The 26,482-nt window shown below is 51.0% G+C and overlaps 2 protein-coding genes and 1 long non-coding RNA gene across 4 annotated transcripts in view; all 3 read left to right on the forward strand.

The window, feature by feature from the left end:
• Positions 1 to 2,220, forward strand: part of CEP112 (centrosomal protein 112) — a 194,988-nt gene extending 192,768 nt beyond the window's left edge. Inside the window, exon 28 of the mRNA XM_071451527.1 lies at positions 2,085 to 2,220. The gene's annotated coding sequence lies outside the window, so the exon portion shown is untranslated. The remainder of the gene's footprint in view (positions 1 to 2,084) is intronic.
• On the forward strand, positions 2,192 to 26,482 carry AXIN2 (axin 2). Of its 2 annotated transcripts, none has more exons than XM_071451531.1 (10): positions 2,192 to 3,015; positions 9,109 to 9,249; positions 14,665 to 14,767; positions 16,607 to 16,747; positions 16,888 to 17,375; positions 17,479 to 17,655; positions 17,940 to 18,158; positions 19,012 to 19,107; positions 20,448 to 20,615; positions 24,679 to 26,482. In XM_071451531.1, exons 1-10 carry the CDS (start codon positions 2,192 to 2,194, stop codon positions 24,803 to 24,805), a joined length of 2,484 nt encoding a protein of 827 aa, XP_071307632.1. In that variant the 3' UTR covers positions 24,806 to 26,482. The 2 variants fall into 2 exon arrangements, with proteins under 2 accessions (XP_071307632.1, XP_071307633.1); XM_071451532.1 differs by having other exon boundaries at positions 17,482 to 17,655.
• LOC139602041 (uncharacterized) lies at positions 3,024 to 6,230 on the forward strand. Its single transcript, XR_011683096.1, has 2 exons — positions 3,024 to 4,086; positions 5,081 to 6,230. It is a non-coding gene; the product is annotated as an uncharacterized lncRNA (long non-coding RNA).

Below are 26,482 nucleotides of genomic sequence, written 5' to 3' on the forward strand. Positions count from 1 at the left end.
TTAACAGCTGGGGCCGGAGATGGGAACACAACTGCGGCTGGGCTTTGGCTGCTGTGCCAGTTCTATTGCAATCAGGGATTGTTTAATTAGCCTGCAGAGCGAAAACAGGCCCGCGGATTATAGATATATATATATATAAATATATAAAATAATAATAATAATAATACAGGGACCCGCCCAATTTTCTCCCCGACATGAAAACTTTTTGCAAAGTTTTTAATGCCGGGGAGTCGCCCCCGGCCTGCAGCGCTGCGGAGGGCTGGGGAGGGGGACGGGGGATGCGCGGGGGATGCGCGGGCGCTGCGCGGGGCGGCGCAGGAAAAGGGGCGCTGCGCCTTTAAGGCGGCGGAGCGGCGGCTGCGATCGCTTCCCTTTGATAAGGTCCTGGCAACTCTGTAGCCGCCGCGGGAAGGGCGCAAAAAATAAATCCTGCTCCCCAAAAATATAAAATAATTTGATTTTCCTCCCCAGCCCTGGTGTACGCACCCTTCCTGCCGCCCCCGCCCGCGCCGGAGCCGCCCCCGCGCACGCCTCGCACCGGGGATGCCCCGGGGGTGGGAGCACCGGGAGGGGCAAGAGGTGCTCCCCCATCTTCTCCCTCTTTCTCTTTTTAATTTTTAAAATTCCTTGGGCCCTTTTTTTCTTTTTTTATCCTCTTTTTTTCTCCTTTTTAAATTTTTTTTTTCACTGCTCTACCGCCCTTGCAGGACCGCTCCGCCGGGCTGCGCTTTGATGCTGCGGGGGGAGCCCGGGGCGGGGGGCGGAGGGAGGGGGGGGCGGGACCTGCGCTTTTGTATTTAAAATAAATAAAATAAATAACCAGGGGAGGGAGGGAGAGGAGGGAGGCGCGGATCGCAGTGGGCTCCTTCCCTCGCAGCCCCCCCGCCCCCCCCTCCCTTTACCCCCCTCTTTCCCGATGCTCTCCGATGCGGTTGCACCGCCGGGGAGGAGAGGAGGAGGAGGAGGAAGGCGAGGAGGAGGAAGGCCGGCGGGGGGAGCGGGTGCAGCCTGCGCGCTGCCGGCGGCGGGGAGCGGCGGGGCCGCGGGCGCGCAGCGAGCTCCGGCTCGGCGGTGAGTGGCAACTTCGGGGGCGGCGGCCGCCGCTTCTTCTGCTTGAGATACGGAATTTTCTCTTAATTTCAGTTATTTCCTTAATTTTTTTTTTTTTCAATATATGTATTTTTTTCCCCGTGGGGTGCCCGCGCTGCCGCCCTCCGCGGGCGCGGAGCCTCCGCGCCGCCCGTGCCCGCCGCGGCTCGGCTGTTGCTCGGAGGGCTCCAAGTCGCTCCGGACTTTTTTCCCCCCTTTCCTCCCCCTCCGACCTCCCTCCTCCCAGCCCGTCGCCATTTCTGGAGCAGGTTTTTATTATTATCATTATTATTTTGCACGCCGGGAAGCTCAAGGCTGGGGGCTGCCCCCCTCCGACACCCCCTTCCCATTTATTGCCCCTTTTCCAGAGCCGGGGGTGCTGTCCTGGGCTCCAGGGGGGATGCGGGGGGCCCGGGATGCCCCGCAGCGCCCAGGTACGGCCGCCTCGCCTTAACCCACCCTCGGGGGTGTTTTTTGGGGAGGGGAGGGGGGTCCCTGGTCCAGCCTGGCTCCCGCAGGGAAGCGCCCCAACATCGCTGCTGGCGGAGGGGGGGACACCCGGGACACACGCGGGTCGGGCAGCGCGGGGGGAGCGGGCTGCGAGAGGGGCAAATGGAAACCAGATGCCGGGGCAGGGACGCCCCGAGCTGCCCAGGGCTGCGGGGGGGCCGCGCTGACACCCCCGCGCCGGCCCCGGCCCCGCTCAAAGTGAGCCGGGAGTTCAGCGGAGCGGATCTGATAGTCGCGATCGGGCTGGCGATAGAGCCGCGCTCCCTCTGCCCTACCTCCCTCCCTCCTCTCTCTCTCTCTCTCTCTCCTTTTCTTTCTTCCTTTTTTTTTTTTTTTTTTTTTTTTTTTGACTGTGAGGAGTTGAAAAGCCTGTTTACTTTTTTGCCTTTGATGTTGGGAGGATCTGGTTTTGATTAGATCAATACTCCTTTTTTCTTCCCCCCCCCTTTTTTTTTTTTTTTTTTTTTTCTTCCCTCCCTTTGCAGAGAGGAGGCTCCGAGGATCCCCTGCTGACTCCAGGCAGAGGCAGGCAGAGGCACAAGGCAGCTCCTGAAGGCACTGGGAGCCCCTCTCCCCAGCCAGCTCCGGAGCCATGAGCAGCGCCGTGCTCCTCGCCCACCTCCCAGACCCCAGCAGCAGCTTCAGGGAAGACGCCCCCCGACCCCCTGTCCCGGGGGAGGAAGGAGAAGCACCATGCCCGCAACTCGCCAGCTCGTTTCTCGCCAAAAGCCAAAGCTTCAAGGCCATGCCGGTGCCTCCTGCCCCGCGGAGGAATGAGAACGGACTCGGGGAGCCCGAGGGCAGCGCGTCCCCGGACTCCCCTCTGGCCAGATGGACCAAATCCTTGCATTCCCTGTTGGGAGATCAAGATGGTGCCTATCTTTTTCGGACCTTTCTGGAAAGGGAAAAATGTGTGGATACCTTAGACTTTTGGTTTGCCTGCAATGGCTTCAGGCAGATGGACCTTAAGGATACCAAAACTTTACGAGTAGCCAAAGCTATTTACAAAAGGTACATCGAGAACAACAGCATCGTCTCCAAGCAGCTCAAACCTGCTACCAAGACCTACATAAGGGACAGCATCAAGAAGCAGCAGATAGATTCCATCATGTTTGATCAGGCACAGACTGAGATTCAGACTGTGATGGAGGAAAATGCTTACCAGATGTTTTTAACTTCTGATATATACCTCGAATATGTACGGAGTGGAGGAGAGAATCCCGCTTACATGAACAGCAATGGACTGGGGAGCTTAAAAGTTGTCTGTGGCTATCTCCCGACCTTGAATGAAGAAGAGGAATGGAGCTGTGCAGACTTTAAAAGCAAAATCTTGCCTTCGGTAGTTGGACTATCCAGCAAGACGTTGAGGGTTACAGCGAATGTCAGAGCCACGGAAACGATCGAGAACGGCTACAGGTAAGGGAACCCCTGGAAACTGTGCTTTGTTTTAACTTTAAGGACTTAGAGAGTGCTTTTCAGAAGGCTGTTGGGGTGGAATCGAGGGGAGGCAGGGCTTCCTGAAGGGCTGGGAGCACAGCTGCTTCCCCACACCTCCAGACACTGGAATTCGTGGGGTGTTGTCTGAGTGTGGGGGTTTTCCCCCTCTACAGAGGAAAACAAGATCCTGTGCTCTGAAGCCCTATTGGCTCTTTCAGTTCTTTTATAGATCAAAAACTTCATAGCAACTATGTCCTCCGGACATGCGTTAATTATTGGTTCAACTTTCAAACCTATTAAGAGCAGTAGTGGAGTGGATCACAGAGACACATGAATAATGTAACCTACCAGTTCCCCAACTCCACCATCAACCGGTGTTTAACGATGTTGGTTATGTGGGAAGCAATTGTGCGGTCGTGGAAGAGGAAATGTGTGCACTGACTGCATCAAACTCTGCAACTTGGCCAGAATCTGCTTTTATTTTGACTCTGTGTGTGTGTGTGATGTGCAGCTTCTCCATGGCGTGGGGTGTCGGTGTCATGTCAGAGCCATCTAGGGTGGCTTTGAGCCAGTGCATACAGCAGGATACCTAAAATTTGAGTGTTTAAGGTGGTAGAGGCATTCCAGGTGTGGTGTAACAGATCTTTGGTGGATGTTTGGTGCTCTCATGTTGGCCGTGAGCTCAGGGTTAAGCTCGTGAAGAGGTGGCTGTCCCCAGGGGGATGTGGGGACATTGTGTGGTGACAGGCTGTCCTTGTGCCCTGGTCCTGGGGTGCATCTGCATTGCCAGAGCCTTCTCTTTTGTTGGAATTGTTGATGGCACAGCTGTGCGAGGGTGAGGAAAGCAAGAGCCATCTCGAAGTGCAGGGGGGGATGGGAAAGAGAGACTCTGATGAGCAAATGATGAGTTGTATAATCCTCTGAAAATGTATTCTTTCCTCTCCCCACCCTTGCCATAAATGTGGATTGTTGAATCAGGGCTGAGAGGAGAGGGCTCTGCTGCAGATGTGCGCTCTCCTCCGCCGGCCCGGCAGCCTGGGGGTTGGTATGGTGAGTGTTTGACATCTCGTTTACAGGAATTTTGAGAGTGTGTCTGTGATTCATGGACATCAAAGGGCATCAGCCTTCTCCCGGGGAGGCTTTGCTGGAGCGCTCCTCTGCTGCCCCCGGAGAGCTTCCAGCTGTGCCGGGCTTGCCGGGGCCGTGGGGTGCTGGCAGGGTCCCCCCTGCCCCGGAGGGTGCTCCGGAGCCTCTTTGGTGTCTGCTGAGCCGGAGGCTGTCCCGCCAGTGGGGCGGGATGGAGGTGCTGGGCGTGGGGACAGCAGGGATGCTGGGGTGGGGACAGCAGGGATGATGCTGGGGTGGGGACAGCAGGGATGATGCTGGGGTGGGGACAGCAGGGATGATGCTGGGGTGGGGACAGCAGGGATGATGCTGGGGTGGGGACAGCAGGGATGCTGGGGTGGGGACAGCAGGGATGATGCTGGGGTGGGGACAGCAGGGATGATGCTGGGGTGGGGACAGCAGGGATGATGCTGGGGTGGGGACAGCAGGGATGCTCTGCATCCCGGACCCCTCCTGCCGGGGGCTGCGGGGGGGCAGCGCTGGCAGCTGCTCTGTGCAGGACTTGGGCTTTGGGATGCTCATCTCGTGCCTGAGCCTTTCTGCCTGAGCATCTGCTGTTCTCCAGAACTTGGTTTGAACTGCTGCCCTTCGCTGGCTTTCCAGGAGGGGGATGTTTGATGCTTTTATCTCTGAGCCTTTGTTGGGATTCAGAGCTGGAAGGGCTTGGCTGTATGTTCTACCAGAGCTGCAGGCCCTGCTAAACCCACATGTGCCTTGTCCAGGAGAGCTCTTGCAGTGCCGTGGCTGCTTGCCTGATTAGTGCTGGGCTTTTTTTCCTTTCCTTTTTTTTTTTTTTTTCCCTCTTTTCTTTTCTTTTTTGTCCAGGGATTAATGCAGCTTGCTCCTCACATGTCAGATCTACCCTCCTAGGACATTAGGTAGTGCTTTTTGCTTTGATCACCTTCTGTTGAATTTCCAGGAGCTTTTGCTCTCCACGGGGCCAAGATCTCAATGCAAAGAGAGGGGAGGTCAAGCTGAGATGCTGCTCAGTTCCTCCCATTTGTGAAGCCACTTGTGCGTGCATGTGCTGGGAGCTGATGAGCATATGGATGGGTTATCTCTCATCACTCAGCATTTAGGATCGCAGCTAGGATTGGAGCTGAAGCTTGCACAAAGTCTTTCCTGGTGAGTGGCCAAACCACACCTCCCTCATGTGTGTGTTGGAATTAAGGAATTTCTGCTCAGCGTGCTCTGGTTTTGAAGGGCTGTGCAGGCTCTGGCCATTTGCTTTGGTGGGTTTCAATGTGATTATCCCAGAGAAAGCCCTGAGCCCTGGGCTGAGCCCACCTGACTGGGGGAGCCCAGCAGTCCCAGGCCAGCCTGGTGTTTGCAGGAGAGACCACCTGGAAATCCCAGGGCAGGAGCCACAGCCAAACCCACAGCAAACGGGAGACAGCAGGAACCAGACAAGCTGAGAGACTTTGTTTGGCCCCAGTGCTGGTGATGGACAGGAACAGGAGAAGTCAAGTGAAAACACAGAGTTTGCACCTGGCTGGGGAGCAGGCGCTTGCAAACTGCTGGCTGTGTATTTGGAGCCCTAATACAGGGAATATTTTAAAAGCAGGACCTCCCTCTTGTCCTGCCAGGCGACTCCCCTCCCCTCTGGGCTGTGGTGTGGTTAAAACTGGCCTCCCCAGGCTGCTGTGCTGGACCTGGCCCCATGCTCCAGGAATTCCAGCTATTATTTATACGCGCTTCTAAATTTATCACGCACGACTTTGTGTACACAGAGAGCTGCTCTTCCTTTGCTGTGCCGCCGGGGTAACGTGGCTTTGCTCAGCCCAAGGTGGGCTCATCTGCCTCCCATTAGGCTCTAACATCAGTGGGACTGACCTTGCTGGAGGAAGGCTGGGGCTTGCAGATGGCCCTCTGCCTGCTCCCAGTGCTTCCTGGCCTTTGAAAGGACCCGCTGGTGCAGCTCCTTGTGTGTGAAGTTATTGGAACCAAGTTTGGCTTCAATTATCAAAGTAAATGATGCCATTGTAAAGCTATGCTCCAAGCAGTGTTCTACAATTAGAGCATGGAAGCTGTGATTAACATAGTTGTGTTAAAATATACTTTTTTTTTTTTCAGGTTTGTGCATGTGTGGTTTTTTTGCCTTTTTTTAAAAATGTTTTTAAACCCATGGTTGCCCAGTGATGTTTGTCCCAAGAAAATACTTAATGAGATTCAGTGCTGCCTCCAACTGCTCCTTGTACAGTTTTTCTCTCTCTGTAGAAGTCTGGTTTGACCTGCCCAAGTGCTTTTATTTCTAAAAGCAACCTGAGAATAAAAAAACCCACCCCCCTCACTCTGGAACTGCACCCTCATAACAGGGGCTATGACCAAGAGCCCCTCTGTAATTTTCATGGCATTATAATACCTCTGATATGGCCATTGCCTAACATAGCAGAGAGAGAGAGAGAGTTACATGCTGTGTGTCATCGCATCAAGATAAGAATAGGCTGAGAAACATCAGACATTCTCCTTGAAGCTCCAGAGCAACTGCTACCTGACAGCTGAAAACACTTTGCATATTGAGTTTGGAGCTGGGCTGTGTTTGTGTGTGCAGCATCTGTGGCAGGAGACCACCACTCTCCCTGGAATTTAAAACCCTCGCAGGCAACTTGATGCATCTGGGTGCAATTACTGGAGTAAGGTGGTCAAATCAAAATTGGGAGGAAGAAAAAATTCAAAAACATTAAATGTAGCAAAACAGCCCCCGCTGGTTTTCTGAAAGGATGGGGAGATTTCACTGATTTTCTGAAAGGATGGGGAAGTTTCTGTAGGATGGTGTTGGATGTGGAGCAGGGATGAGGACTTTAACTCTCTGTCAACTTTAGGGGTTATTATTTTTTTTCTTGTCCACGAGGTGTTGGTAGGTGAATGATGCTGCAGTGCTGCTGGGAAGATGAGTTCATTCCGGCCACTTTCTCTAATTCTATGTTTGGACACACCTCCCTCTCCCTGTGCCACACGGAGCTGCTGCCTCCGCCCCCAGCTCAGCCTCTGCAGGGATGCTCGTGTGAGAGCAGCATGGCAAAGCCACCCTGGGGGTGACAGGGGTGACAGACACCTCCCAGCGAGGTGCTGGGGCTGTGCTGGGGAGCACCTGCACCCCTGAGCCTCGTGGGGCATCCTGAGCCTTGTGGTCCTCAGATGCACTCAGAGCTGAGATGGTTTCAAATCAAAGAGTGGGGAGAGCTGCATCCCTTACACATTGACCCAAAAGCCCACCAGGGCCCTAGGAAGGGTCTCTGGGACTGCACATCCCCCTGATCCAGAGCAGAAGACTCCATGGCTTTTAGAGGGACTTGGTTGTAGTAGCAGCAGGATAACTTTGCTTTCACCCACATGTGGAATTAATTTGTCTTTGAAGATTTAACTTCTTTCCTGTGGCATTCCTTACTATCTCATTTTTTCCCCTTCTTCTTCTTCCCAGATATATATTTTTTAACATCTTGATCTCCCCATCAGAAATGCCTTGGCCTCCTTGGAAAGGAATGCAGCCCCGGCTGGGCTGAATACCTGCCTGCAGCCAGCCCCACACTGCTCATACCAGAGAGGCCCATCTTCCCCACCAGCCTTCCCCTTCCTTTTCACTACTTTTTTTCCCTTCCCCTTATTTTTTAAAAACTTAAGCCTCGCTGAGGCTTCTGCTTTTGGTGCTGGGGGAGGAGGGATGGGGTGATGGGGCACAGGGATGAGGATGGAGATTGAGAGGGGGCAGTGGGAGGATGTTGCTGTCACTTCAACCCAGCTGGTCCCTCCAGCCCCAGGGGGGCAGGGAGATGGAAAGCCCATTAAAAAAAACCTGCCGAGCCTGCTGGCACATTCCTTAGGCCCCCAAGTCCTGGGTAAGTGGCCCTAATTATTAAAATCAGCAGTCCTTATCAGATGACAAGGCCTTTTGCTTTGATATACAAAGGCAGAAGCTTAACAACCCCATCTTGCCCTGGAAGAGGAACAAAATGTGCACCTTAACATGCAGCTTCCAAACCTCCCCTGCATAATCCCCTTATCACCTGCCAGGATGTGTATATTGATCCTGGCTGGGGAGTTGCAGTGGTGGAGGCAGGGGGATGCCTGGGGGGGCTCCCCATGCAGTGACCCTGCCGTGGTGACCTGGCCCTGCTCCATCACAGCCTCTGTCACTTCCTGTGAATTCTTCACAGAGCTGCTCCTGCCTGCTCAGCTCAAACATCCAGGCTGGGCTTTGGGCTTGCTGTTGTGGGTGAGGAGGTGTTGGGGTCAGTAACCCATGTGTCCATTAATACAATGTGCTGGTCTCTCCTCAATTCCCCCATCCATCCTCCTCTTCTCCACCCAACTCTACGCCAAAAAAGTAGTAGGAGGTTCTCCTAAAAGCTGAGCTTTTTGGTGTGTGTTTTTACAGTGCCAGTGTTTTTGTAGTGCTTCTGTCTTTGTGAGGCCAGCCTGGAACAGCAGATCTGAGCCCTGCCCTGTGCCTCTGACACGTGGGGGTCCTGCCCCTGTAATTCCAGGCAGTTCTCCTGGTTCAGAGATACCAATAATTTGTATTTCCAAAGGGATCCTAACCCTTGTCTTCAGAGTAGAAGTAAGCATTATTGGCTGATTCCTTGTGCCTTTCAGTGGGACTCGAGCTGTGAACTTCTTGGACTTTTCCCTGCTGGTGCCAACAGCAGAACTCCTGCTGACCTCAGCAGTGCACCATCAAGCCTTAAGGACTGAGCTTTTCAGGGTATCAAAGGATGCAGAGGTGCTTCTTGGGATTTTCTAGAGCACTTTAGAAGATGCTAAAAGTCTTTAAGGTTGTGCTCTGGGTGTGTTTAGATGCAGCATCCTGGTTTAGGCGGTGTGCTGGCTGAGTGAGCAGTGCGTGGTTGGTTGGCTCTGCAGAGGCTGAGTGTGGTTTCCCCACAAGGATGGTGCTGCCACCAAGCCCAGCACTGTGTGGTAACTGTGTTCCTGTCCTGCCTGTGCCAGGTCCTTCAAGAGGAACGACCCTGTTAACCCCTACCACGTGAACTCGGGCTATGTCTTCGCGCCGGCCACCAGCGCCAACGACAGCGAAATCTCCAGCGATGCCCTGACGGACGACTCCATGTCAATGACGGACAGCAGCGTGTGAGTACCTGCTGCTGCTGCCCACGGCTGGGGATGGGACAGCTGTAAATCAGCTCTGTGGGGCTTAGGGCAGTGATGGGCATCACCCAAAGGCCATGGCAGCCTCTCTCTCTCTGCCCCTCGCGCCGTCGCCGCAGGTATCGGATGCAGGGAAATAGCGAACCCCTCTCTTGCCATTTTGCAACTGCAGCTGAGCAAAGATGTTCTGCCCTGCCTCATGGTGCTGCCTGACTAACCCAAGGAGTGAATGAATCTCCCTGAGCCTTTGTCTTAAGGCCAGGCTTCCTTAACTAGTTATCAGTCATCAAAGAGGAGATTACTTCCTGTAGGAAGTGCTTTCTGTAATTAACGTTCGTCATTAGTGTCAGAATGTACATTAATAGGGCCAGTGACCTGAAGGGGCAAATAGCTGCTCATCTAGTGTGGCTGGGACAGTCTTCAAAGAGCCATTTGGATGGAGCTGCCTGGATCAGGTGTGGGTGTTTCAGGAGCATACAGGCATCAGAGATGATGCTGTGGCTGAGCTCAGGAATTGCAGGCTCTGTTTTCTCCTGGCTGCTGAGGAGAAGGGTTTGACTGTCAGTTTGCTTTCCCCAGCAGGACAGAAATGGTGCTTTTGTTTCTCTAGAGGGGACAGTGAGGCTCACTTAGTGCTTCTAAGGACCATTTCTTCAGCTTAGCAGAAGGCAGATGTTGCTGTTTGTGTTTCATGGTCTTCACTTCAGTGCTCTAGACGAGCCCACCTGTAAGCTGAGTGCTGCATTGCTGGTTTTTCATCTTGAAACTTCTTCAGTGTCTCTGTCAGACAGGGCCAGTGGTCCCTGTGTGCTCCTCAGAGAGGTTTTCATACTGGGTTTTTGAAGTCAACATGCGTGAAGATGCACAAGGGAAAACAGGATTTACCAAAAATCCTCGATGCATAAACAAAAAGCCCTTTTAAAAAAATTTTTTTAAATGCACATGTGTGTTTTGAACTGATATTACAGGAAAAAAATAGTTTGTTGTCCCAGCAGATTCCCTTATTGAACAATATTGGCATTAAATAAAAGAGCTGAATCATAGGGTGACTTCTTTATTTCTTCTTACTGGCTCTGGTTGTATGTGATCATGTGTCAACAGAGCATTCATTGGGTTAGTCATTTCTGGACCAGTGTAGGGTCACTTGGGATTCACAGGGCTAGGATTATACCCTCTCTTCACAGCAATGCCAATTGTAGGCCTTATACAGATGAGAGCACTGAGTGAGAAATAAAGTGCATGGTGGATGAAAGGCTTAACTGAATCGCTTTCAGCCCATTGTTAGTCCAGGGGAGCTTAGCGGGGATGAGAGGGCAGCAGCCCGCTTTGAAATTTGCTTGAACAAGTGAATAGGAGCTCCCCATAAAGCAGCCCTGAAAGGAGCTGCCTGTTTTTTCCTGCTGTAACAATGGCCCGTGCAGGCTGTGAGAGTTTGGGGAAGCTTGGCTGATTAAACTGCCTGCAGCTCCAGGCTGGGGGGCTGCAGGGAGCCCGGGGGTGGCACAGGGGCAGAATTATTGCCCAGGGGTGGCAGAGGGGCAGATTCCAGGTGGCAGAGGGGCAGAATTCCTTCCTGGGGATGGCAGAGGGGCAGATTTGCAGCCCAGGGGTGGCAGAGGGGCAGATTCCAGGTGGCAGAGGGGCAGATTTCCTGCCTGGAGCCTGGGGGTGGCAGAGGGGCAGATTTCCATTTGGCAGAGGGGCAGATTTGCAGCCCAGGGGTGGCAGAGGGGCAGATTTCCTGCCCAGGGGTGGCAGAGGGGCAGATTCCAGGTGGCAGAGGGGCAGATTTCCTGCCCTCACCACACTCCAGCCCTGGGGCTGGCACTGGGCACGCTGCAGCTTTCTGCAGCTAGGAGAGGCAAACTGGCACTTCTGGAGGCTGGGCTTAAAGTTCAGGCTGGTGTAGAACTTCCTTTGCAGAGGAGGAGGGCTGCTGCCAGCATCTCTAGAGCAGTTGGGATTTTTGGGTTCTGCTGGAAGCTGGAGGGGCACAGACCCATCCTGGCTGAGCCCAGGTGCTCAGCCTGTCAGGTTTTATCCCCCTGGAACAGGAGGCCTTGTTTTGTTCCAGCAGGGTGAATGCAAATTAGTTCTTTTGGCTCATATTGGTATCAACTGAAGAGGAAAAACTTGTTCTGGAAAAGTCTGTCAGACATAGCAGTAAAGTGAGTTTGGAGCTTTTTTTTTTTTTTCAATAAATCTAAGTCTGAACTGCACTGGGATTAGGAGAAATCTCCAAATAATGCGTAATCTGCCTTTTTTATTTTATTCCAGAAGCCAGGGATCATTCTATCCCTATATATTTTGTAATAGCCACAAAGCATCATGCAAATTTCTATTTCCATTTCTTGATTGGGGGGGGGGGGGGGAGGGTGGGAGGAAAGGGGATTTTTTTTTTTCTATTTGCTTATATCTTATTTATGGATTTACTTTGGACACAGGGGAATGCTGCTGAGCAAACTTCAAATATTACCTTATCTTACAAACCAGGCTTTTGATGTTGGCAAGATCAGAGGCTTGTTTCAGAGCCGTTGCCAAATGAAGATGGGAGTGAATGCATATGCGCATGAGTCTGATATTTCAAAGCAGCAGTAAAACTACATTCAGGTTAGGTCAGGCACATCTGAGTCAAAAGGCTAAGATAATTGGCTCAGCTTAAATGGCAGCTGACTGGGTAGAAGACTTCAAACTAGTGTTTCCCCCCCAGAAACAGATTGGCTTAGCCCCAGCCTGGTTAGCTGAAATGTTTATAATTAAACTCTACTATTTGGTGCCTCAACTCTGGAGCTCTTCAGCCCCGCAGCTTTTAGTAGCCAAGAAAGTGAGTGCAAGTGTTGGCTGTAGGAGCAGGGGGAGAGGTGGCACCTGGAGAGCTGGGCTTAACCCTTGGCCTGCCCCAAGGCCTCAGGCCACGTTCAGCCCTTTCATTTCCAAGGTGCTTTCCCCTGCTTGGGGGATCTGCTCAGCATCAGGGCTCCCCCTGCCCCCCTTATCTCTGGCTGGTGGCTCCAGCTCCATCCCTCTGTCCCTCCTGCAGTCAGGGGTCACTTGGTCACCTCTTCAGCCCTGGCCTTGTCCATTTTCCCTGTTTTCCAGGAAAGGGTTTAGGCAGCTCTCAGCAAAGTGGCTGCTGAAGTCCCTTCCCGTTCCCCAGGCTGACTTTCCCAAGCTGCTCCACAGTCTTCCCATCCCAGAGAAATACCTATGGGTTTTTTTAATTCTTTTTTTAAAAATTCTGCATGTTGTTACAAGTTGCAGAACTCTTCTGCCAGGGCAGAAGCAGGGAGCTGGAGGTTTGATGGGGGGCTCTCTGCTGTAACCAGAGGAGTTTTAGGGGGAAGGAGCAGTTCTTGTATCAGCCTGAATGAGGGCAAATCCTAAAGTGAGGAACCCGCACTGTTGGGTCAGTGTTGCTTTTCCTCCTCCTCCTTTACAAGTGAAGCCCCAACTCCTGCTCCACAGCCTGTCCCAGAGCTGTCCCTTTGGGCAGAGATGATCCTTGTGGGGCTGGGACCTTGGGGATACCCCACAAGGAGATGGTGTGCCACAGCAGAGGGCTTGGGGACAGAGCTGTTGGGGACAGCTTGCAGAGCTGGAGGGAGGTGGGGAATGCAGGAGGGCTGCAGGACTGCCTGGTTCTATCCTTGTGGTGGACACACAACCCTTCAGCTGCTTCCCTGCTCCTCCCCATCTGGCCTCTTGGCCTTCCATGGACAGAGGACACCTCCTTTCCCACTGAGTGTGTTGATGGGATTCATCCCATGGGTTCATAGGCTCATGCTGGCATTTTTACTTTCCTTTGAAATGCCAGTTTTACTGGGCATTCCCTGTGCTGAAGGTCTTCCTTAAGGGACCCTTGTCTCAGGAGGCCCTCTCTGAAGGTACAGGTGGTTTTGTCTTCACCTTAGATTTGCTTTTCTCCCATCCTCCCCCAAAACCAAGACATGTCATGTGTCCCAAACCCCATTGCCCTGTGGGTTTGTGGAGCAGAAATGCTTCATGGGGAGGTGCTTGTTGGCCACCAGTGGCTGTTTTGGCTGTTCTGTGCTGGGCTGCTCCTCCAGAAAGCTCCTGGAGCCCCCTGTTGTGCAGTGGGGACATGGGGACAATCAGCTCCTTTCATTTTCCATGTCACATGTGCTCAAAAACTGTATTTATGGGAGGTGCTCATCTTGTGGCCTCCAGGGCCTCCCAGCATGCTCGTTTTTATGATAAAGATTTTTCCAAGTTTATTCAGATGGGATTGTTCTGATCATCATTCCAGGCTTTGCAGCTTAGTCTTGCTCATTAATGGCAACTGAAGGCTTTGGCCAGGATCTTCACAAAGCTCTGCCATCGCCTCCTTTGAGCTTTGAGAGATGGCATTTGATCATCCTCCTCCAGGGGAGGGACATGGTGCCTCTGGGAAGGTGTTGTGGTGTGTGGCCACGGGAGGGGACAGGCAGGGACACTGTGCCACGCTGGCTCCTCTGGCAGCGGCGTGGGGCCAGCGCTGTCTGCTCCTCCTTGGGCTGGAGTTATTTTCTCCTCTCAGGAGATGAGTCAGGTGTGGGGGCAGGTGGATGAAAGGGACAGCACCAGAGATCAAGGTTCTCCAGGCAGTCTGAGGGAAGTGGTGGAATGAGACATTCAGGATCTCCAGGCGTGCTCTTCCGGCTGGCCCCACTGGCTGTGGAAGGCCCTTTCATCCTCTCTGGGGTGATTTTTTGTGTGGCTGGGTAAAGATGCCTGGAGTGGGACATGCAGGGGGCTGTTCCCACTGGAGAACCTGGAGCTCCTGGCCTGGTCTCTCCTTGTGGCTTCTTGGCAGGAGCTGGGGTGGCTGTGGGCAGCAGTGTCCTGTCCAGAGGATGTCCTGTCCATGACCATGTTCATGCCCTGAGGTGTCCTGTGTTGGCCAGCCTTGGGGCAGGGAAATCCTGGTGATCCTGGATCTTAAATGAGACTGGAGATGGGGAGCAGCCTCTGGATGGCCATCCATCCTCAGCCTCTTCCTTGTTTCCACTGTGCCAGCAGTTCATGGGGTGTCCCAAAGCTTGAGGAACGTTGTGGTCCTAGAGAGTGTAATTGGATGGGGAAAAACCTGAAATTAAAGGTCATGAGCAGAAACATGGTGTTGGAAAGGCCTTGCAAGTGAAGCTGATGGAATCTTTGGATGTGGAGTTGCCTTCAGCTTTTCAGCTTTTGCTTAATTACTGCACATCCATGTGCATCCTTTGGTGACACAGGCACTTCCCACACCGCCGGATATTTGAGGCTTCGGGTGTCATCCCGAGGGCTCAGCACCTCTGGGAACGAGGCCCTGCGGCTGCCTGGGTGGCTCCAGAGGGGATGGAGAAGTGTCTCAGAGCATGGGGACAGCCCCAGCTGACGTGGCCTCTCTTCCATGTGCAGAGATGGGATCCCCCCGTACAGAATTGGGAGCAAGAAGCAGCTCCAGCGGGAAATGCACCGGAGCGTCAAGGCCAACGGTCAAGTTTCTCTACCTCATTTTCCGGTGAGTCCAGGAGGGAACTGCAGGGTCTGGGTGGGCCTTGGGAAGTGCTAGGGCTGGGGACAAACACATCTGGAGGGAAGGGAGCAGGGGAGGAGAGCATTTGATCCCAGGGCGATGCCAGAGGAGAGAGGTGCTGCCGGGTGTTGGGCAGGAGCCATCTCAGCATCATTCCAAAACCCTGCATGGTCGCATCTTGGTCCTTCCTGAAACCAGCTGCTAATTAGGGGTTTTCAGGGACACTGAATTTGTCCTGTTGGTTAAATCCCAAGTGGAGATGTGTTGGTTAAATCCCAGTTGGGTCTAGTGGGAGCCTTGGCTCTGGCTGCCACCCTGACACTTCTGTGGTGCTTGGCCTCCTGTGCATGGCTGTGAGAGCTGGGGGTGAGCAGGAGCTCCCAAAAGAGAGAACTGGCAGCAGATCCCTGCCTGGCTTTGAGGGATCTGATGCACGGTCCTGCCCTGCTCTTCAAAATTAACTCGCTGACTTGCTAATTCAGTTGACTTGCAGCCTCTCGATTCCTGCAGTGAATAAACTGTTTACACAGACAAGTGTAAACTTATCTTGTCTTGAGATTAATATGCTAAAATTCCTCTTTCTGCTGTCTTAAGCAGCAAGAAGTCATAGATGATATTTCTGGTGGAAGGTCGGGGGGTGGTTTATGTGGTTTTTCTTTTTGGTATTTTTTTTCCCCTTCCTTCCTAAAGAAAGTTCTATAGCCTGAGCTTGTAAATTAGATTATTTTGTCCCAGGGCGTGCAAATCGACTTTCTCTGTAAGGCAGTGCTTTGATCAGGGACTGAATAGAGCCAGCTTGTGTAAGAGTGACAATTTCCAGCAGAGTGGCCTTTTTCTACCCTCACATCATTTCTGGAGCTAAGTGGTTGCCGGAGAGAGGCCCCACCTCATCTGGTGGGTAGTATGTGAAAGAGTTGGCAGTTCAGCTTTCTGCTTTCGGGGGGGGAGAAAGAGGGAGAGAGGGGGCGAGGAGTGGGGTGTGTGGGGATGGCAGGAGGGAGGGCAGAGTCAAGTGGGTGGTTTCTTTTTCCTCCTTTTTTTTTTTTTCCTTTCCTCCCCTTTTCCTGCCATGTTTGCTTCTTTTGGCAGAAATTCGCGTTTTGCCTTTTTATATTCTGCACTTGATTTGGAGATGTTCCCTTTTTCCCTTGATAGATCTGCTTGAGGCAGCCAAGCTCAGCAGTGTAGCACCGCTAGCCTGCAGCAGCTTTCTTCATTTTCTGTACAAAGAGATGGAGGGGGGGGGAAGAGATCTAGGACACTGTTGAGACAACACTACCTCAAAGGTGCCCAGTGTGTAGCCAGGAAATAAATTACCAGCACTTCTCTGATCTGCAACCGTTTGACTTCTTTTTTTTTTTTTTTTTTTCCCTCCTTTCCCTTTTTCTCCCCCATCTTATTTTTTTTAATTTCCAACTCCTTTCTGTTTATACTCACTTTATTCCTTTAGTTAAAGTCTCTCTCCCTCCCACCTCAGAGGTTTTTTTTTTTTTTTTTTTTTTGATGTTTGACAACAGTCTTTGAAGATTTTCTACTTCAGAGTAGCTACTGATGGGCTGGTTGTACTACAGAGAGAACAAGCGGGGTTCCTCAGAGTGCGACCAACTGCTCCTGCCGAAGGCAAACGCTGGTGGGGAGGATGTCACTCCATGAGGCCACAGCACTAGCTCATAAAAATCCAGAGCAGACCATGCCTAGTTGCGGTCGTCTTTTCATCCAAACATGGAGACACAACAAGCGTGGCGGGGCCGGCGATGCCGCAGCGGCGAAGCGCCCGCGCCCCGCTAAACATTGCCTTGTGCCTTCTGTCCCCGCTCCTTGTAGAGGACCCACCGGCTTCCCAAGGAGATGACCCCGGTGGAGCCAGCCGCCTTCGCCGCCGAGCTCATTTCCCGGCTGGAGAAGCTGAAGCAGGAGCAGGAAACCATGGACTGTCTGGAGGAGAGGCTGCAGCAGATCAAGGAGGTAGGATTAGCGCTCCCAGAGCTCCGCGTGCCACCCGGCCGGCGGGCGGGAGGGGGGACATCCCGGGGGGGACATCCCGGCGCGCGCCTCGCCAGCTCCCGGCCCCTTCCATTCATTCCCTGCCATCCCTTGTCTGGCAGGACGAGGAGAAGGAGGGCACCGAGCTCCCTGCCAGCCTGCAGGGCGGGCGGGATGCCACCAACCCCCAGCACCCGCTGTCGCTCCTGCCCTCGGGCAGCTACGAGGAGGACCCCCAGGCCATCCTGGACGAGCACCTCTCCCGCGTGCTGAAGACCCCCGGCTGCCAATCGCCCGGCGTGGGCCGGCACAGCCCCCGCGCCCGCTCGCCCGACCGGCTGCCCGCGGGCAAGCTGCCGCCCGGCACGGCCTCGCTGGCCGCCTGCGCCCTGCTGGGCAAGGGCTTCATCACCAAGCAGACCACCAAGCACGTCCACCACCACTACATCCACCACCACACCGTGCCCAAGACCAAGGAGCAGATCGAGGCCGAGGCGGCGCAGCGGGTGCAGTGCTGCTGCCCGGCAGGCGGCGACTACTACTGCTACCCCAAGTGCAAGGGCCACCCCAAAAACACTGACCCCCCTCTCTCCCCGCTGGAGCCCTTCGGGTAAGTCACCAGCATCTCCGTGGCACCCGCCCCAAACATCGCCCATTGTCCTGCTGCGGTGGGGGTGATGGGGATGGGGCTGAGTGTCCCTTTTTGCCACCAGCAGGACGGGGACGCTGCTGAAGAGGCCGGGCCGAGGAGGGGACAGCGTGGCCCCTGGGGACGGGGGGCTGCCCGGCCCTGCTGGGGTGCAGCTCCCGGGGGGCGAAGCGGATCGGGCACAGAACGTCTGGCAGTGGATGCTGGAGAGCGAGAGACAAAATAAGCACAAGACCCATAGGTAAATACGCAGCTGTCTGCAGCAATATCGCTCCCGGTAAATATTTATATATTACATGGGCTGTCTATTTTTACAATCGCTAAAAACAAATGAGACTCTTTGCTCCTCCGGTTTAATATAAAAGCTGTTCCGCAGAACCAGAAAAACCACAAAAATGTCATGTTTTTGGCAATAAACCTCCTTTCATGTTATGACAGACTTTTGAGAGGGAGCGAGCAGAATAGGAGCTGCTATTAAAGTCATATTTTCCAGCTTTTCTAACCCGACTTCTTCCCTTCCCCAAGCACACAAAGCACAAAGAAGGCCTACAGCTCCGACTGTGCCAAGGGGGCCCCCGGCCGCCACCACCCCTGGGGGACGGGCAGCCACCCCCGCGGGGCACAGCCCGCCCACCCCTTCGTGCAGGACCCCGCCATGCCCCCGCTGACACCGCCCAACACCCTGGCCCAGCTGGAGGAAGCGTGTCGCCGCCTGGCCGAGGTCTCCAAGCCGCAGAAGCCACGGTACAGCCAGGGCAGGGACGGTCCCCTCCTGCTGTGGGGACAAACGGGGCTGGGGGAGCTTTGCTGAGGGTGGACGGGGATGTAACCTGCCTGTCCAGGCAGAGGGATGGCCATGGGGAGGTGTGACAGCCATAGGGAATGTGACAGCCATGGGGATGTGTCCTGCCTGTCCAGGCAGAGGGATGGCCATGGGGACGTGTGACAGCCATGGGGACGTGTGACAGCCATGGGGACATGTGACAGCCATGGGGATGTGTGCCAGCCATGGGGATGTGTCCTGCCTGTCCAGGCAGAGGGATGGCCATGGGGAATGTGACAGCCATGGGGACATGTGACAGCCATGGGGGCGTATGACAGCCATGGGATGTGTGACAGCTATGGGGACGTGTGACAGCCATGGGATGTGTGACAGCCATGGGGACATGTGTGACAGCCATGGGATGTGTGACAGCCTCCTGGCCGAGCCCAGAGGATGAGCCTCTGTGTTCCAACCCCACCCTGCACCGGCACAAATAGTTGGAATCCGAGGCTATTACTTCCACTCTTTTGATGGCTGTAATTTGCCCGTTTTTCCTCTGGGACAGGCTCCAGCTACATTCCAAGTGGGGAATTGGACTGGTTATCGTTCATTTGGGTATGGAAGGATAAATTAGCCCACAGCATTTTTAATTCTTCCTTTGATTGTTTACAACATGTGAGGCTTGATACAAAGAGCGAACTTAACGACCCACAGGAGACTTCAATTAAGGAGATTGTATTTCAACAATTTTTTTCTTAAAGTTGTTTTTTCTTTTTTTTTTCCCCCCCCCCCCCTCCTTCTTCCCCCACTTGCTTTTCCCCCTCCCCACTTCAGATGTTCAACCTCAAATCAGCAGAGGGACCGAAACCACTCCGCTGCCATTCAGGGGGGGAGCTCCCCTTTCTGCAATGCAAGTCTAACGACAGAAGAGTGAGTATTGCACGTGCAGAAAAGGAATGGGAAATAAATAAATATATATAGATAGATATAATAATTATATTTTCATTAAATGGATTGCTCTCTGAAAGGAGAGGAAATTCTTATATCTGAAATTTCTCCTTTCAAACGTTCTTCTTAAAGAAAGAACAAAACATTTTCAAATCTTGTCTCCGGCTCTTTTTAACTTGCATTCCTGTAAAGTGGACAAAGATTGGATTAGTCTAATTACAGGATGGTTCTTTTAACAAGAAATCTGCTACAGAGAGGTCTAAAATGGCCTAAATAATTAAAGTTTTCTTTCTTACCCTCTTCATCTTAAGCAATGAGTAATGTTTGAAGTCCAGACTGAGCCACCTGACTAGAGCCTTTCATTTTTAATTGGTTGACCTTAAGTCCACCAGCTGTCTTTGCTAGCAGCTTTTTTTCTGAAACCACTCTACAAAGACTTAGAACAAATTAGGAAGACTAAATTACTGCGGACTAACACTTTGTGACCTTTTGACATGCCAAGTGTACATTGCCTCAGAAGCAGTTGTAGATTTGCCTGCATGGTATTCACTAGAGTGTTGCCATTTTTGCTGGGTAATATTGTTTTAATTATTCTGTAAGAAGCGTTGCTTGGGTGCAAATGGCAGAATCCAGTTAATTTTATCCTCACTGGGAAAAATAAGATTACCTGAGTGCTTGAGGTGGAACATCTGGCCGAGGGTTTGCTTTGGGGTCTGGTGGTTGCAGGTGGGTTTGGGCACAAGGAGGAAGCCTGGGAGATGTTTTATGTGAGGGCAGATGAAAAGAGCCTTTAAAATCCTGGGGGTGCAGTCCTGGGGCTTGCTGGGAGCCCAACCTCCGTCCCTCAGCTCCCCCTCTGCCATGCCACGACCCCAGGGGGGAGTGGCTTCAAGCTGAAGGAGGGTGGATTTAAGTTGGGTATTAGGAAGGAATTGTGGGCAGGCCCTGGCACAGGGAGCCCAGAGCAGCTGTGGCTGCCCTTGGATCCCTGGAGTGTCCAAATCCAGGAGCTTGGAGCTTGGACAGGGCTTGGAGCAGCCTGGGACATGGCAGGTGTCACTGCCCATGGCAGGGGTTTGAAACTGGGTGATCTTTAAGGTCCATTCCAACCCAAGCCATTCTGTGATTTCCTCTGTGGAAATCCAGCAAAGGGCTGTGCAAACACATCCCAGCCAATTCCCAACAAAGGCAGTACAGGAATATCTGATTTTCAGGGTATTTCTGCCAGCATTCACCAACTCCACTGCTGGCTGGAGTGAGGTGAAACAGCCTGTTCTCAAATGGAAAACCAGAGGGTTTGGTGTGTGTTTTCTGTTTTGCAGTCACAAAGAGCCAAAGAAACTGCCAGTTGTTCACACCTCTCAGTCTGGTGAGCTGGTTGTCACCTATTTTTTTTGCGGAGAAGAAATTCCCTACAGGAGGATGCTAAAGGCCCAGAGCCTGACACTTGGGCACTTTAAAGAACAGCTGAGCAAAAAGGGAAATTACAGGTAAGAATGTGTGATTTGTTTGTTCTTTAGTGTGTTACAGCAAGTCAGAAGAATTAGCAGGTATTTGGCAGGGCTGCTGCAGTGACACCTTGGATTTTCAGAGGCTGTGGATCTTCTTAGTCCACTCCCACTCAGAACAGGAGCATCGTGGAGATGGAGAGGGGAGCCTTGGCTGTAGGGCACCTCCTCCCTTCCACCCCAACCTTTTCCCAGTTGCATTAGGACCTGTGCTCCAGCCCTTCTCCAAAAGGCTTCAATAGCAGGGAAGTGTGGGATGGCTCTGTGGCAAAGGCACGGAGCAGTGGATTCAGATTCCACACTGGGGTCAGGGCTCACCTGGGTGCTGGCCTCCTGCTTTGCCTACTGTTTAACTATTTCATTTTTGATTATTTTTTGCAATGCTGTGGCCATAAATGGGCTGGGATGGTGCTGCTGAGGTACATGGGGATGGAGCTCGCTCCCTTTTCTCTTCATTAGAGGGGAAGACAACCTCTGCCCTGCAGGGAAAGCTGCACCAGCAATACCCAGTTCCTCCTCAGAAACACCAACAAACCCTGCTGCTCTGGTTTCTAGCTCCCATCTCCCAGTTTACCCACTTCTGGTTCCTTTGCTCAGTTTGCTGCCTTGGCTCAGCTATGGCAGTAGCTTCACACTGGCTCTTTTTGGCTGCCCTTTCCCAGTGGATCTGGGCACCCTTGGGATATGCTCTGTTGGCCACTTCTCCTGCAGGGTGAGCAGGATAAAGACATTCCAGCTTTTTTTTTTTTTAATTTGCACTGAATTTGGTGGTGCTTCAGAGAGCTGGGTGTCCTGCCCTGTAACTGGCAGCCTCTGATTTAAGCTGCAAATGTTCATTTTGGTTTGGTACAAGGAGTTCCCAGCCTGCTGCCCCATCACTGGCTTCTCTCTAAGTGTGGAAATTCCACCTGTACAAACCAGGGGTTGGTGACCCTGGGCACTCCCAGGCTGGTGGATGCCAAGCTGGGATCTCTCCATGGCTCTTGCACATTGGGGCTGAAATATTTCAATTCCTCTCCAAACCATCTTTGCAGCCCACCCAGCTGCCATTGGATGGCACCAACCAGCAAGTGCATCCAACCTGGACACCCTGCAGGATAATCCCTGGGCTTCTGGCACCCTTGTGCCATTTCCCAGCCCCTAAAGCCTGTCCCACTGTGCTCCTCCTCATCTGCAGACCAATTTCCTTGGCCTCACCACTGCTCTGCCACTGCCTAGTGGCTGGGTAATTCCAATTCCTCCCAAAAAACCCAACTTTTTTTAATGTTTATTGGTTTTCTGTGACATTTTTCATGTGATGCCCAAGTGCAAGACTAGGCTCCTGAACCCTCTGTGGCCCAAAAGCCCCTCCAGGTGCAATTATTTGTGCCTTGTCGGACCGTAATTACTTTAGAAAATGTTTTTAAGTGACTGACAAGGATGAAACAACGTTTTGCTTAGATCTCACCCCTTTACACCTGGGTAAAGACAATACAGAAATTTATAAAAGGAACTTGGGTACGTGCCCAGTATTTTATCTTGCACAGACACAAGGTGAAACTAATTACACAAATGTGTGTACCTCCAGGGAATCATTTTGATCTAAGCTTTGACTTTTGGCTGGACTTTGAGTGAAACTGCGGGTGACCTTCAGGGGAGAGGTCCGCAGTGCCCGGAGTGGCGTGTGTGTTAGGGGAGGCACTAACTAGGCTGCTTTGGTCACATCTGGCATTGATTTCTTTTTAAGGCACATTTAATAAGCATGTCTTTGAAGCCCTTGCCTTTCATTTAATGCACAAAGACATGTAGAAATGCTCCACTCTCCAAATTCTTTATTGATTGGATCAGTTTGCGAGGCGGGTACCTCGGGCTCCCGCGATGCCAGAGCCCTGCCGGGGAAGCGCTGCCTTGGCTTTCCAACCACCCCCCCAAAAATAAAAAAAAATTAAAAAAAAAAAAAGGAATTAAGCAGTGATTTAATACTGATGGCGTTAACAAAAAACAAACATACACGCACAGAAAAAAGTGGGTGGTGTCGGGTAATCTGGGGATGGCAGTGGTTCAAAACAGAGCTGCAAGGCCGGGCCCGCGTGCCTCGATTGGTGCCAGATGTCCCAAAAAATAAAATTAAAAAAAAAAAAAGGAGCAAAGCTTGCCACATAAAATATGTTTCAATGGAAAGCCCATTGCTGAGCAAATAAGAGCAGAGTGACTTGTTTGAAGATGTTGTGGGGGTGGATTTTTTTTTCATTCTGCTTTGCCTCCTCCTTTTCTTATTTTTCCCCATTTCTCTACGAAATAAGGTTGTAATTATGTAAAAGGTCATAGCGTGTTTTCTCAAATAAAAATTTTGTAAACACAGCCAGGGTTTGGGGAGGAAGTTCTTGGAAGAGTAGCTGTTATCTGGTCAGGGGAGAGGGAAGGGAAAGTTCTTTGTAACTCATTCAAACTTTCCTTGGGTTTTTTGCGTTTATTTCAAGGCTGTCCTGGGGAGTTGTGGCCTTGACCTGCAGCACGGAAGTTGGTGGGAGTTGGGCCATTGACTTCCCTGAGTGCAGGCTCTGAAGGACTCAAACAATAATTTTTTCCTTGCTGAGCCATTAAAGATGCAACATGTGCCAATTCTGCTTGGAATCACTTGACAAAAATGCATCCTAACCATACCTGGACTAACTAGAGGTGGTATAATCTCATTGACTGAAAAGAAGGATCTTTTATCCCCCCACCAAAATAATTTTCATGTCCCTGAAAATAAAGAGATATTTCAAAAACACATCATAAACCAAGTCACTAAATAAAAATGTCTGATTCCAAGGCCCTGCTGTGGCTCTTCCAGTTTTAGTAGTAAAAGTGAGCTTCATTTGATCTCCTTTGCTATCCTAAGGAAAAATCATAATTACAAACCCCTTTCTCCCTGACAAACATCTGCCAACCCAAGTTGTCTGGAAGCTACAGGGGAGGAGTTAATTTTATATTTATATATATATATATATATATATAAAATTTTTAATATATATAGATATATTTTTTTTTCTTTGTAATCTATCTGCTGGAATATTTTCCATCCCTGGCAATCAGATGGCAAAGCCCTTTTCCAAGGGAAAGCAGGAATCTCCAAGGAGGTGTTGGGCGGCAGACGGACAGACTCCCTAAATGCTACCCCTCTGAATGGAAGCCCTTCATTTGTGCATATGCAATTAAGCACCCTTAGAAGGAAGAAAGCTCCAAACGGGATAAAAGGAACCTTTAATCAAGAAGCTGAACGGTCTAATTCAGGATAATAGAGGGGTCCTTAGTGTTTGACACAGGAGGGGTGGGGGTGCTTTTTGTCTCTGCAGCCTTGGCTTCATGATCTAACGACCCGGAGCAAAAGAGCAGGAATGCAGGACACTGCTACTTGACCTCCCCGTGTCACGGCCCAGGGGCTGGACCAGGCTCTCTGAGTGCTCCTGAGCCTGGGGAAGAGAGGCACGAGTTTGTGTCCCTTAGCTCACACCCGGTTGTTCCAAGCCCATGGATGTTTTTTCCAGCGGGAACACCGCAGAGTTTCAGCTCCCGCGTTGCAGGAAGCTGGGGATGGTTTGCTTTTCATCCATCCTTTTAATAACAGTTGCTAATTTTAATGTTCGCCTTCAGCTTTGAAACAAGAAAACACATGAAAGAAAGAAGGTGGGGAGAGAGGGGAACCTTAAGAATGCTTGGCTTTGAAATCCTGTTTATTTATTTTTAAATGAGATATTTGACCAGAAATCACCGTGCTTTCTAATTTTCTTTATGGCTGGGGGTACCACTGCCAGTGTGTGTAATCTGCTCACTGGAGAAGCTGTTGTCACCCCTGAGGAGCATTCACAGCCCTGCTCCTTCCATCCCACCCCATCCCTGAGGCCCCAGGGATGCTTTCAAGCCACCAGACCCAAGCAGCCCAGAGGTGTTCCTGGAGGAGCATCCTCAGGAGGGAGAAACTGGAAACATCGTGGTTACAAAAGAGCAAACAAAGCATCCTTTGCCTTTTTACCTTTTGATTTATTTGCTTTTTAAACTTGTGTTTTAATTCTCTTTGCCACAGATACTACTTCAAAAAGGCCAGTGACGAGTTTGACTGCGGGGCGGTGTTCGAGGAGGTTTGGGAAGATGAAACCATCCTGCCCATGTACGAAGGGAGGATCCTCGGGAAGGTGGAAAGGATTGATTGATGGCATCTGTGCTCCTCAACAAAGCTTAACCTAGGAAAATCTTTGGACACACAACAGTAGTGATGACAAGGAAAGAGGAAGAAAAAAAAAAAAACAAAACCACTCTGAAGGAAAAGTTTTGAACCAATGAAGAAAAAAAAAAGTGAAGTCTATGAAGACTTTGCTGAATTAGCCTTAGAGGAAAAGAATGGCATTTATTATTCATGAGTTGGGTACTGAGATGATAAAAACCCTGGACTATTTATTAGAAACATGACCACTGTTGGCTATTGGAGATGCAGACCGTGTTTGAGAGACTTCCATACATAATATATGATTTCCTGGGGATCTGAAATCTATGGACTAAGAGAAACTGTGTATAGCTTACCTTAACAGTAATCCTTATTGATATTTATTGAACAGTCTGTTTTCCCTTAAGTCCAGTTTTTGGATATGCTGCTTTAACAATGGAGAAGAGAGGGGCTGGGAAGTGGGGTGAGGGGAGGAAGGAGTATTTTATTTTTTTACGTTTTTCCCACTATCTAAAATTTAGGAGTTTGGCGATGAGCACATTCGTGATGGTTTTTTGGTTTTTTTCTTTTGAAGGGGGGGAGAAGGGAAGGAGTGAGGTCGTGCCCAGTATTTCTCCAAGTGAAGATAAAACTTTCCTAAAGAAATAATATTAATAATAATAGTAATAATAATAATAATAATAAAAGCCGAAATAAAAATCCATTCACCTAGAGACCGGTGCATTTTAATCTATGCTGCTCTAATTTGAAATAAAGGTCTTAAACATTAACTCTATTTAGCTGCAATATAACAACAACAGCAACAGGTTATTTTGTCCATGGATTTTGGCGGGGTGAGGTTTTTGCCTTGCTGCTCTCAGTGGTGCCCAAGGTAGAGCAAAAACCCCAGCCTGGGAGGGCTGTAGAAGGAGCCATCCCATTCCCATGTCCATATTTAGCACAGCTCGAGGTTAAAAAGGTTAAAAAAGCCTGTGTGGGTTCCACAGAGCTAAAGGTTTTTAGCTGTTCAATGTTAGCACTACTTGCGTTTCACGGCTGTGTAACTGCGACGGGGCGTGTTCAGCTCGGTGTGGAGCGTGTGAGTCCTTGTGTGCTGGGGTTTGGTTGGGGTTTTTTTTGGCTGGGTTTTTCTCTGCCTCCCCTTGAACACCCACAGGCCGTGGGAGATGTGGGTGAAGGCTCTGGGAGCTCTGTGGGGTGGGGTTTTTGGGGCAGAACAAGCCTTTCCCGGGAAAGACCTTGCATTTCAACAGTTGGGTTTTGTGTTGATTAAGTTAATCTGTGCATTCTGTTTGCCATTGCTACTTTGTGTAAGTCTGTATATATTGTAGAAAATGTATGGTGGAAATATTAATACACTATCTCTAGTGTTTTTTAAATTTAATCAGTACAGTACCTGTGCCTGCATGGTGTTACCGACCATGCTTCGCCCTATATTCAGGGTTCAAGCTTTCCCTTGTTTGTTTAAGGGGTTTATGTATAAATATATTTTATGCCTTTTATTACAAGTCCTGTACTCATGACTTTTGCCATGGCATTTTGTTCTACTTATACTGTAAATTATGCATTATAAAGAGTTTCATTTAAAAAAAAAAATTACTTGGTACAATAATTATTGTAATTAAGAGATGTAGCCTTTATTAAAATTTTATATTTTTCAAATTAA

The sequence above is a fragment of the Agelaius tricolor genome, unplaced genomic scaffold, assembly GCF_023055355.1.
Source record: "Agelaius tricolor isolate 1412-34295 unplaced genomic scaffold, bAgeTri1.0.p SCAF_32, whole genome shotgun sequence".
Classification (NCBI taxonomy): Eukaryota; Metazoa; Chordata; class Aves; order Passeriformes; family Icteridae; genus Agelaius; species Agelaius tricolor.

Bases quoted from the DNA above. Each gene is read 5' to 3' on its own strand.
- AXIN2 (XM_071451531.1), top strand. From the start codon at position 2,192: ATGAGCAGCGCCGTGCTCCTCGCCCACCTCCCAGACCCCAGCAGCAGC. The intron at 9,250-14,664 runs GTGAGTACCTGC...TTCCATGTGCAG, and splicing joins TCAATGACGGACAGCAGCGT to AGATGGGATCCCCCCGTACA. The intron at 19,108-20,447 runs GTGAGTATTGCA...TCTGTTTTGCAG, and splicing joins GCAAGTCTAACGACAGAAGA to TCACAAAGAGCCAAAGAAAC.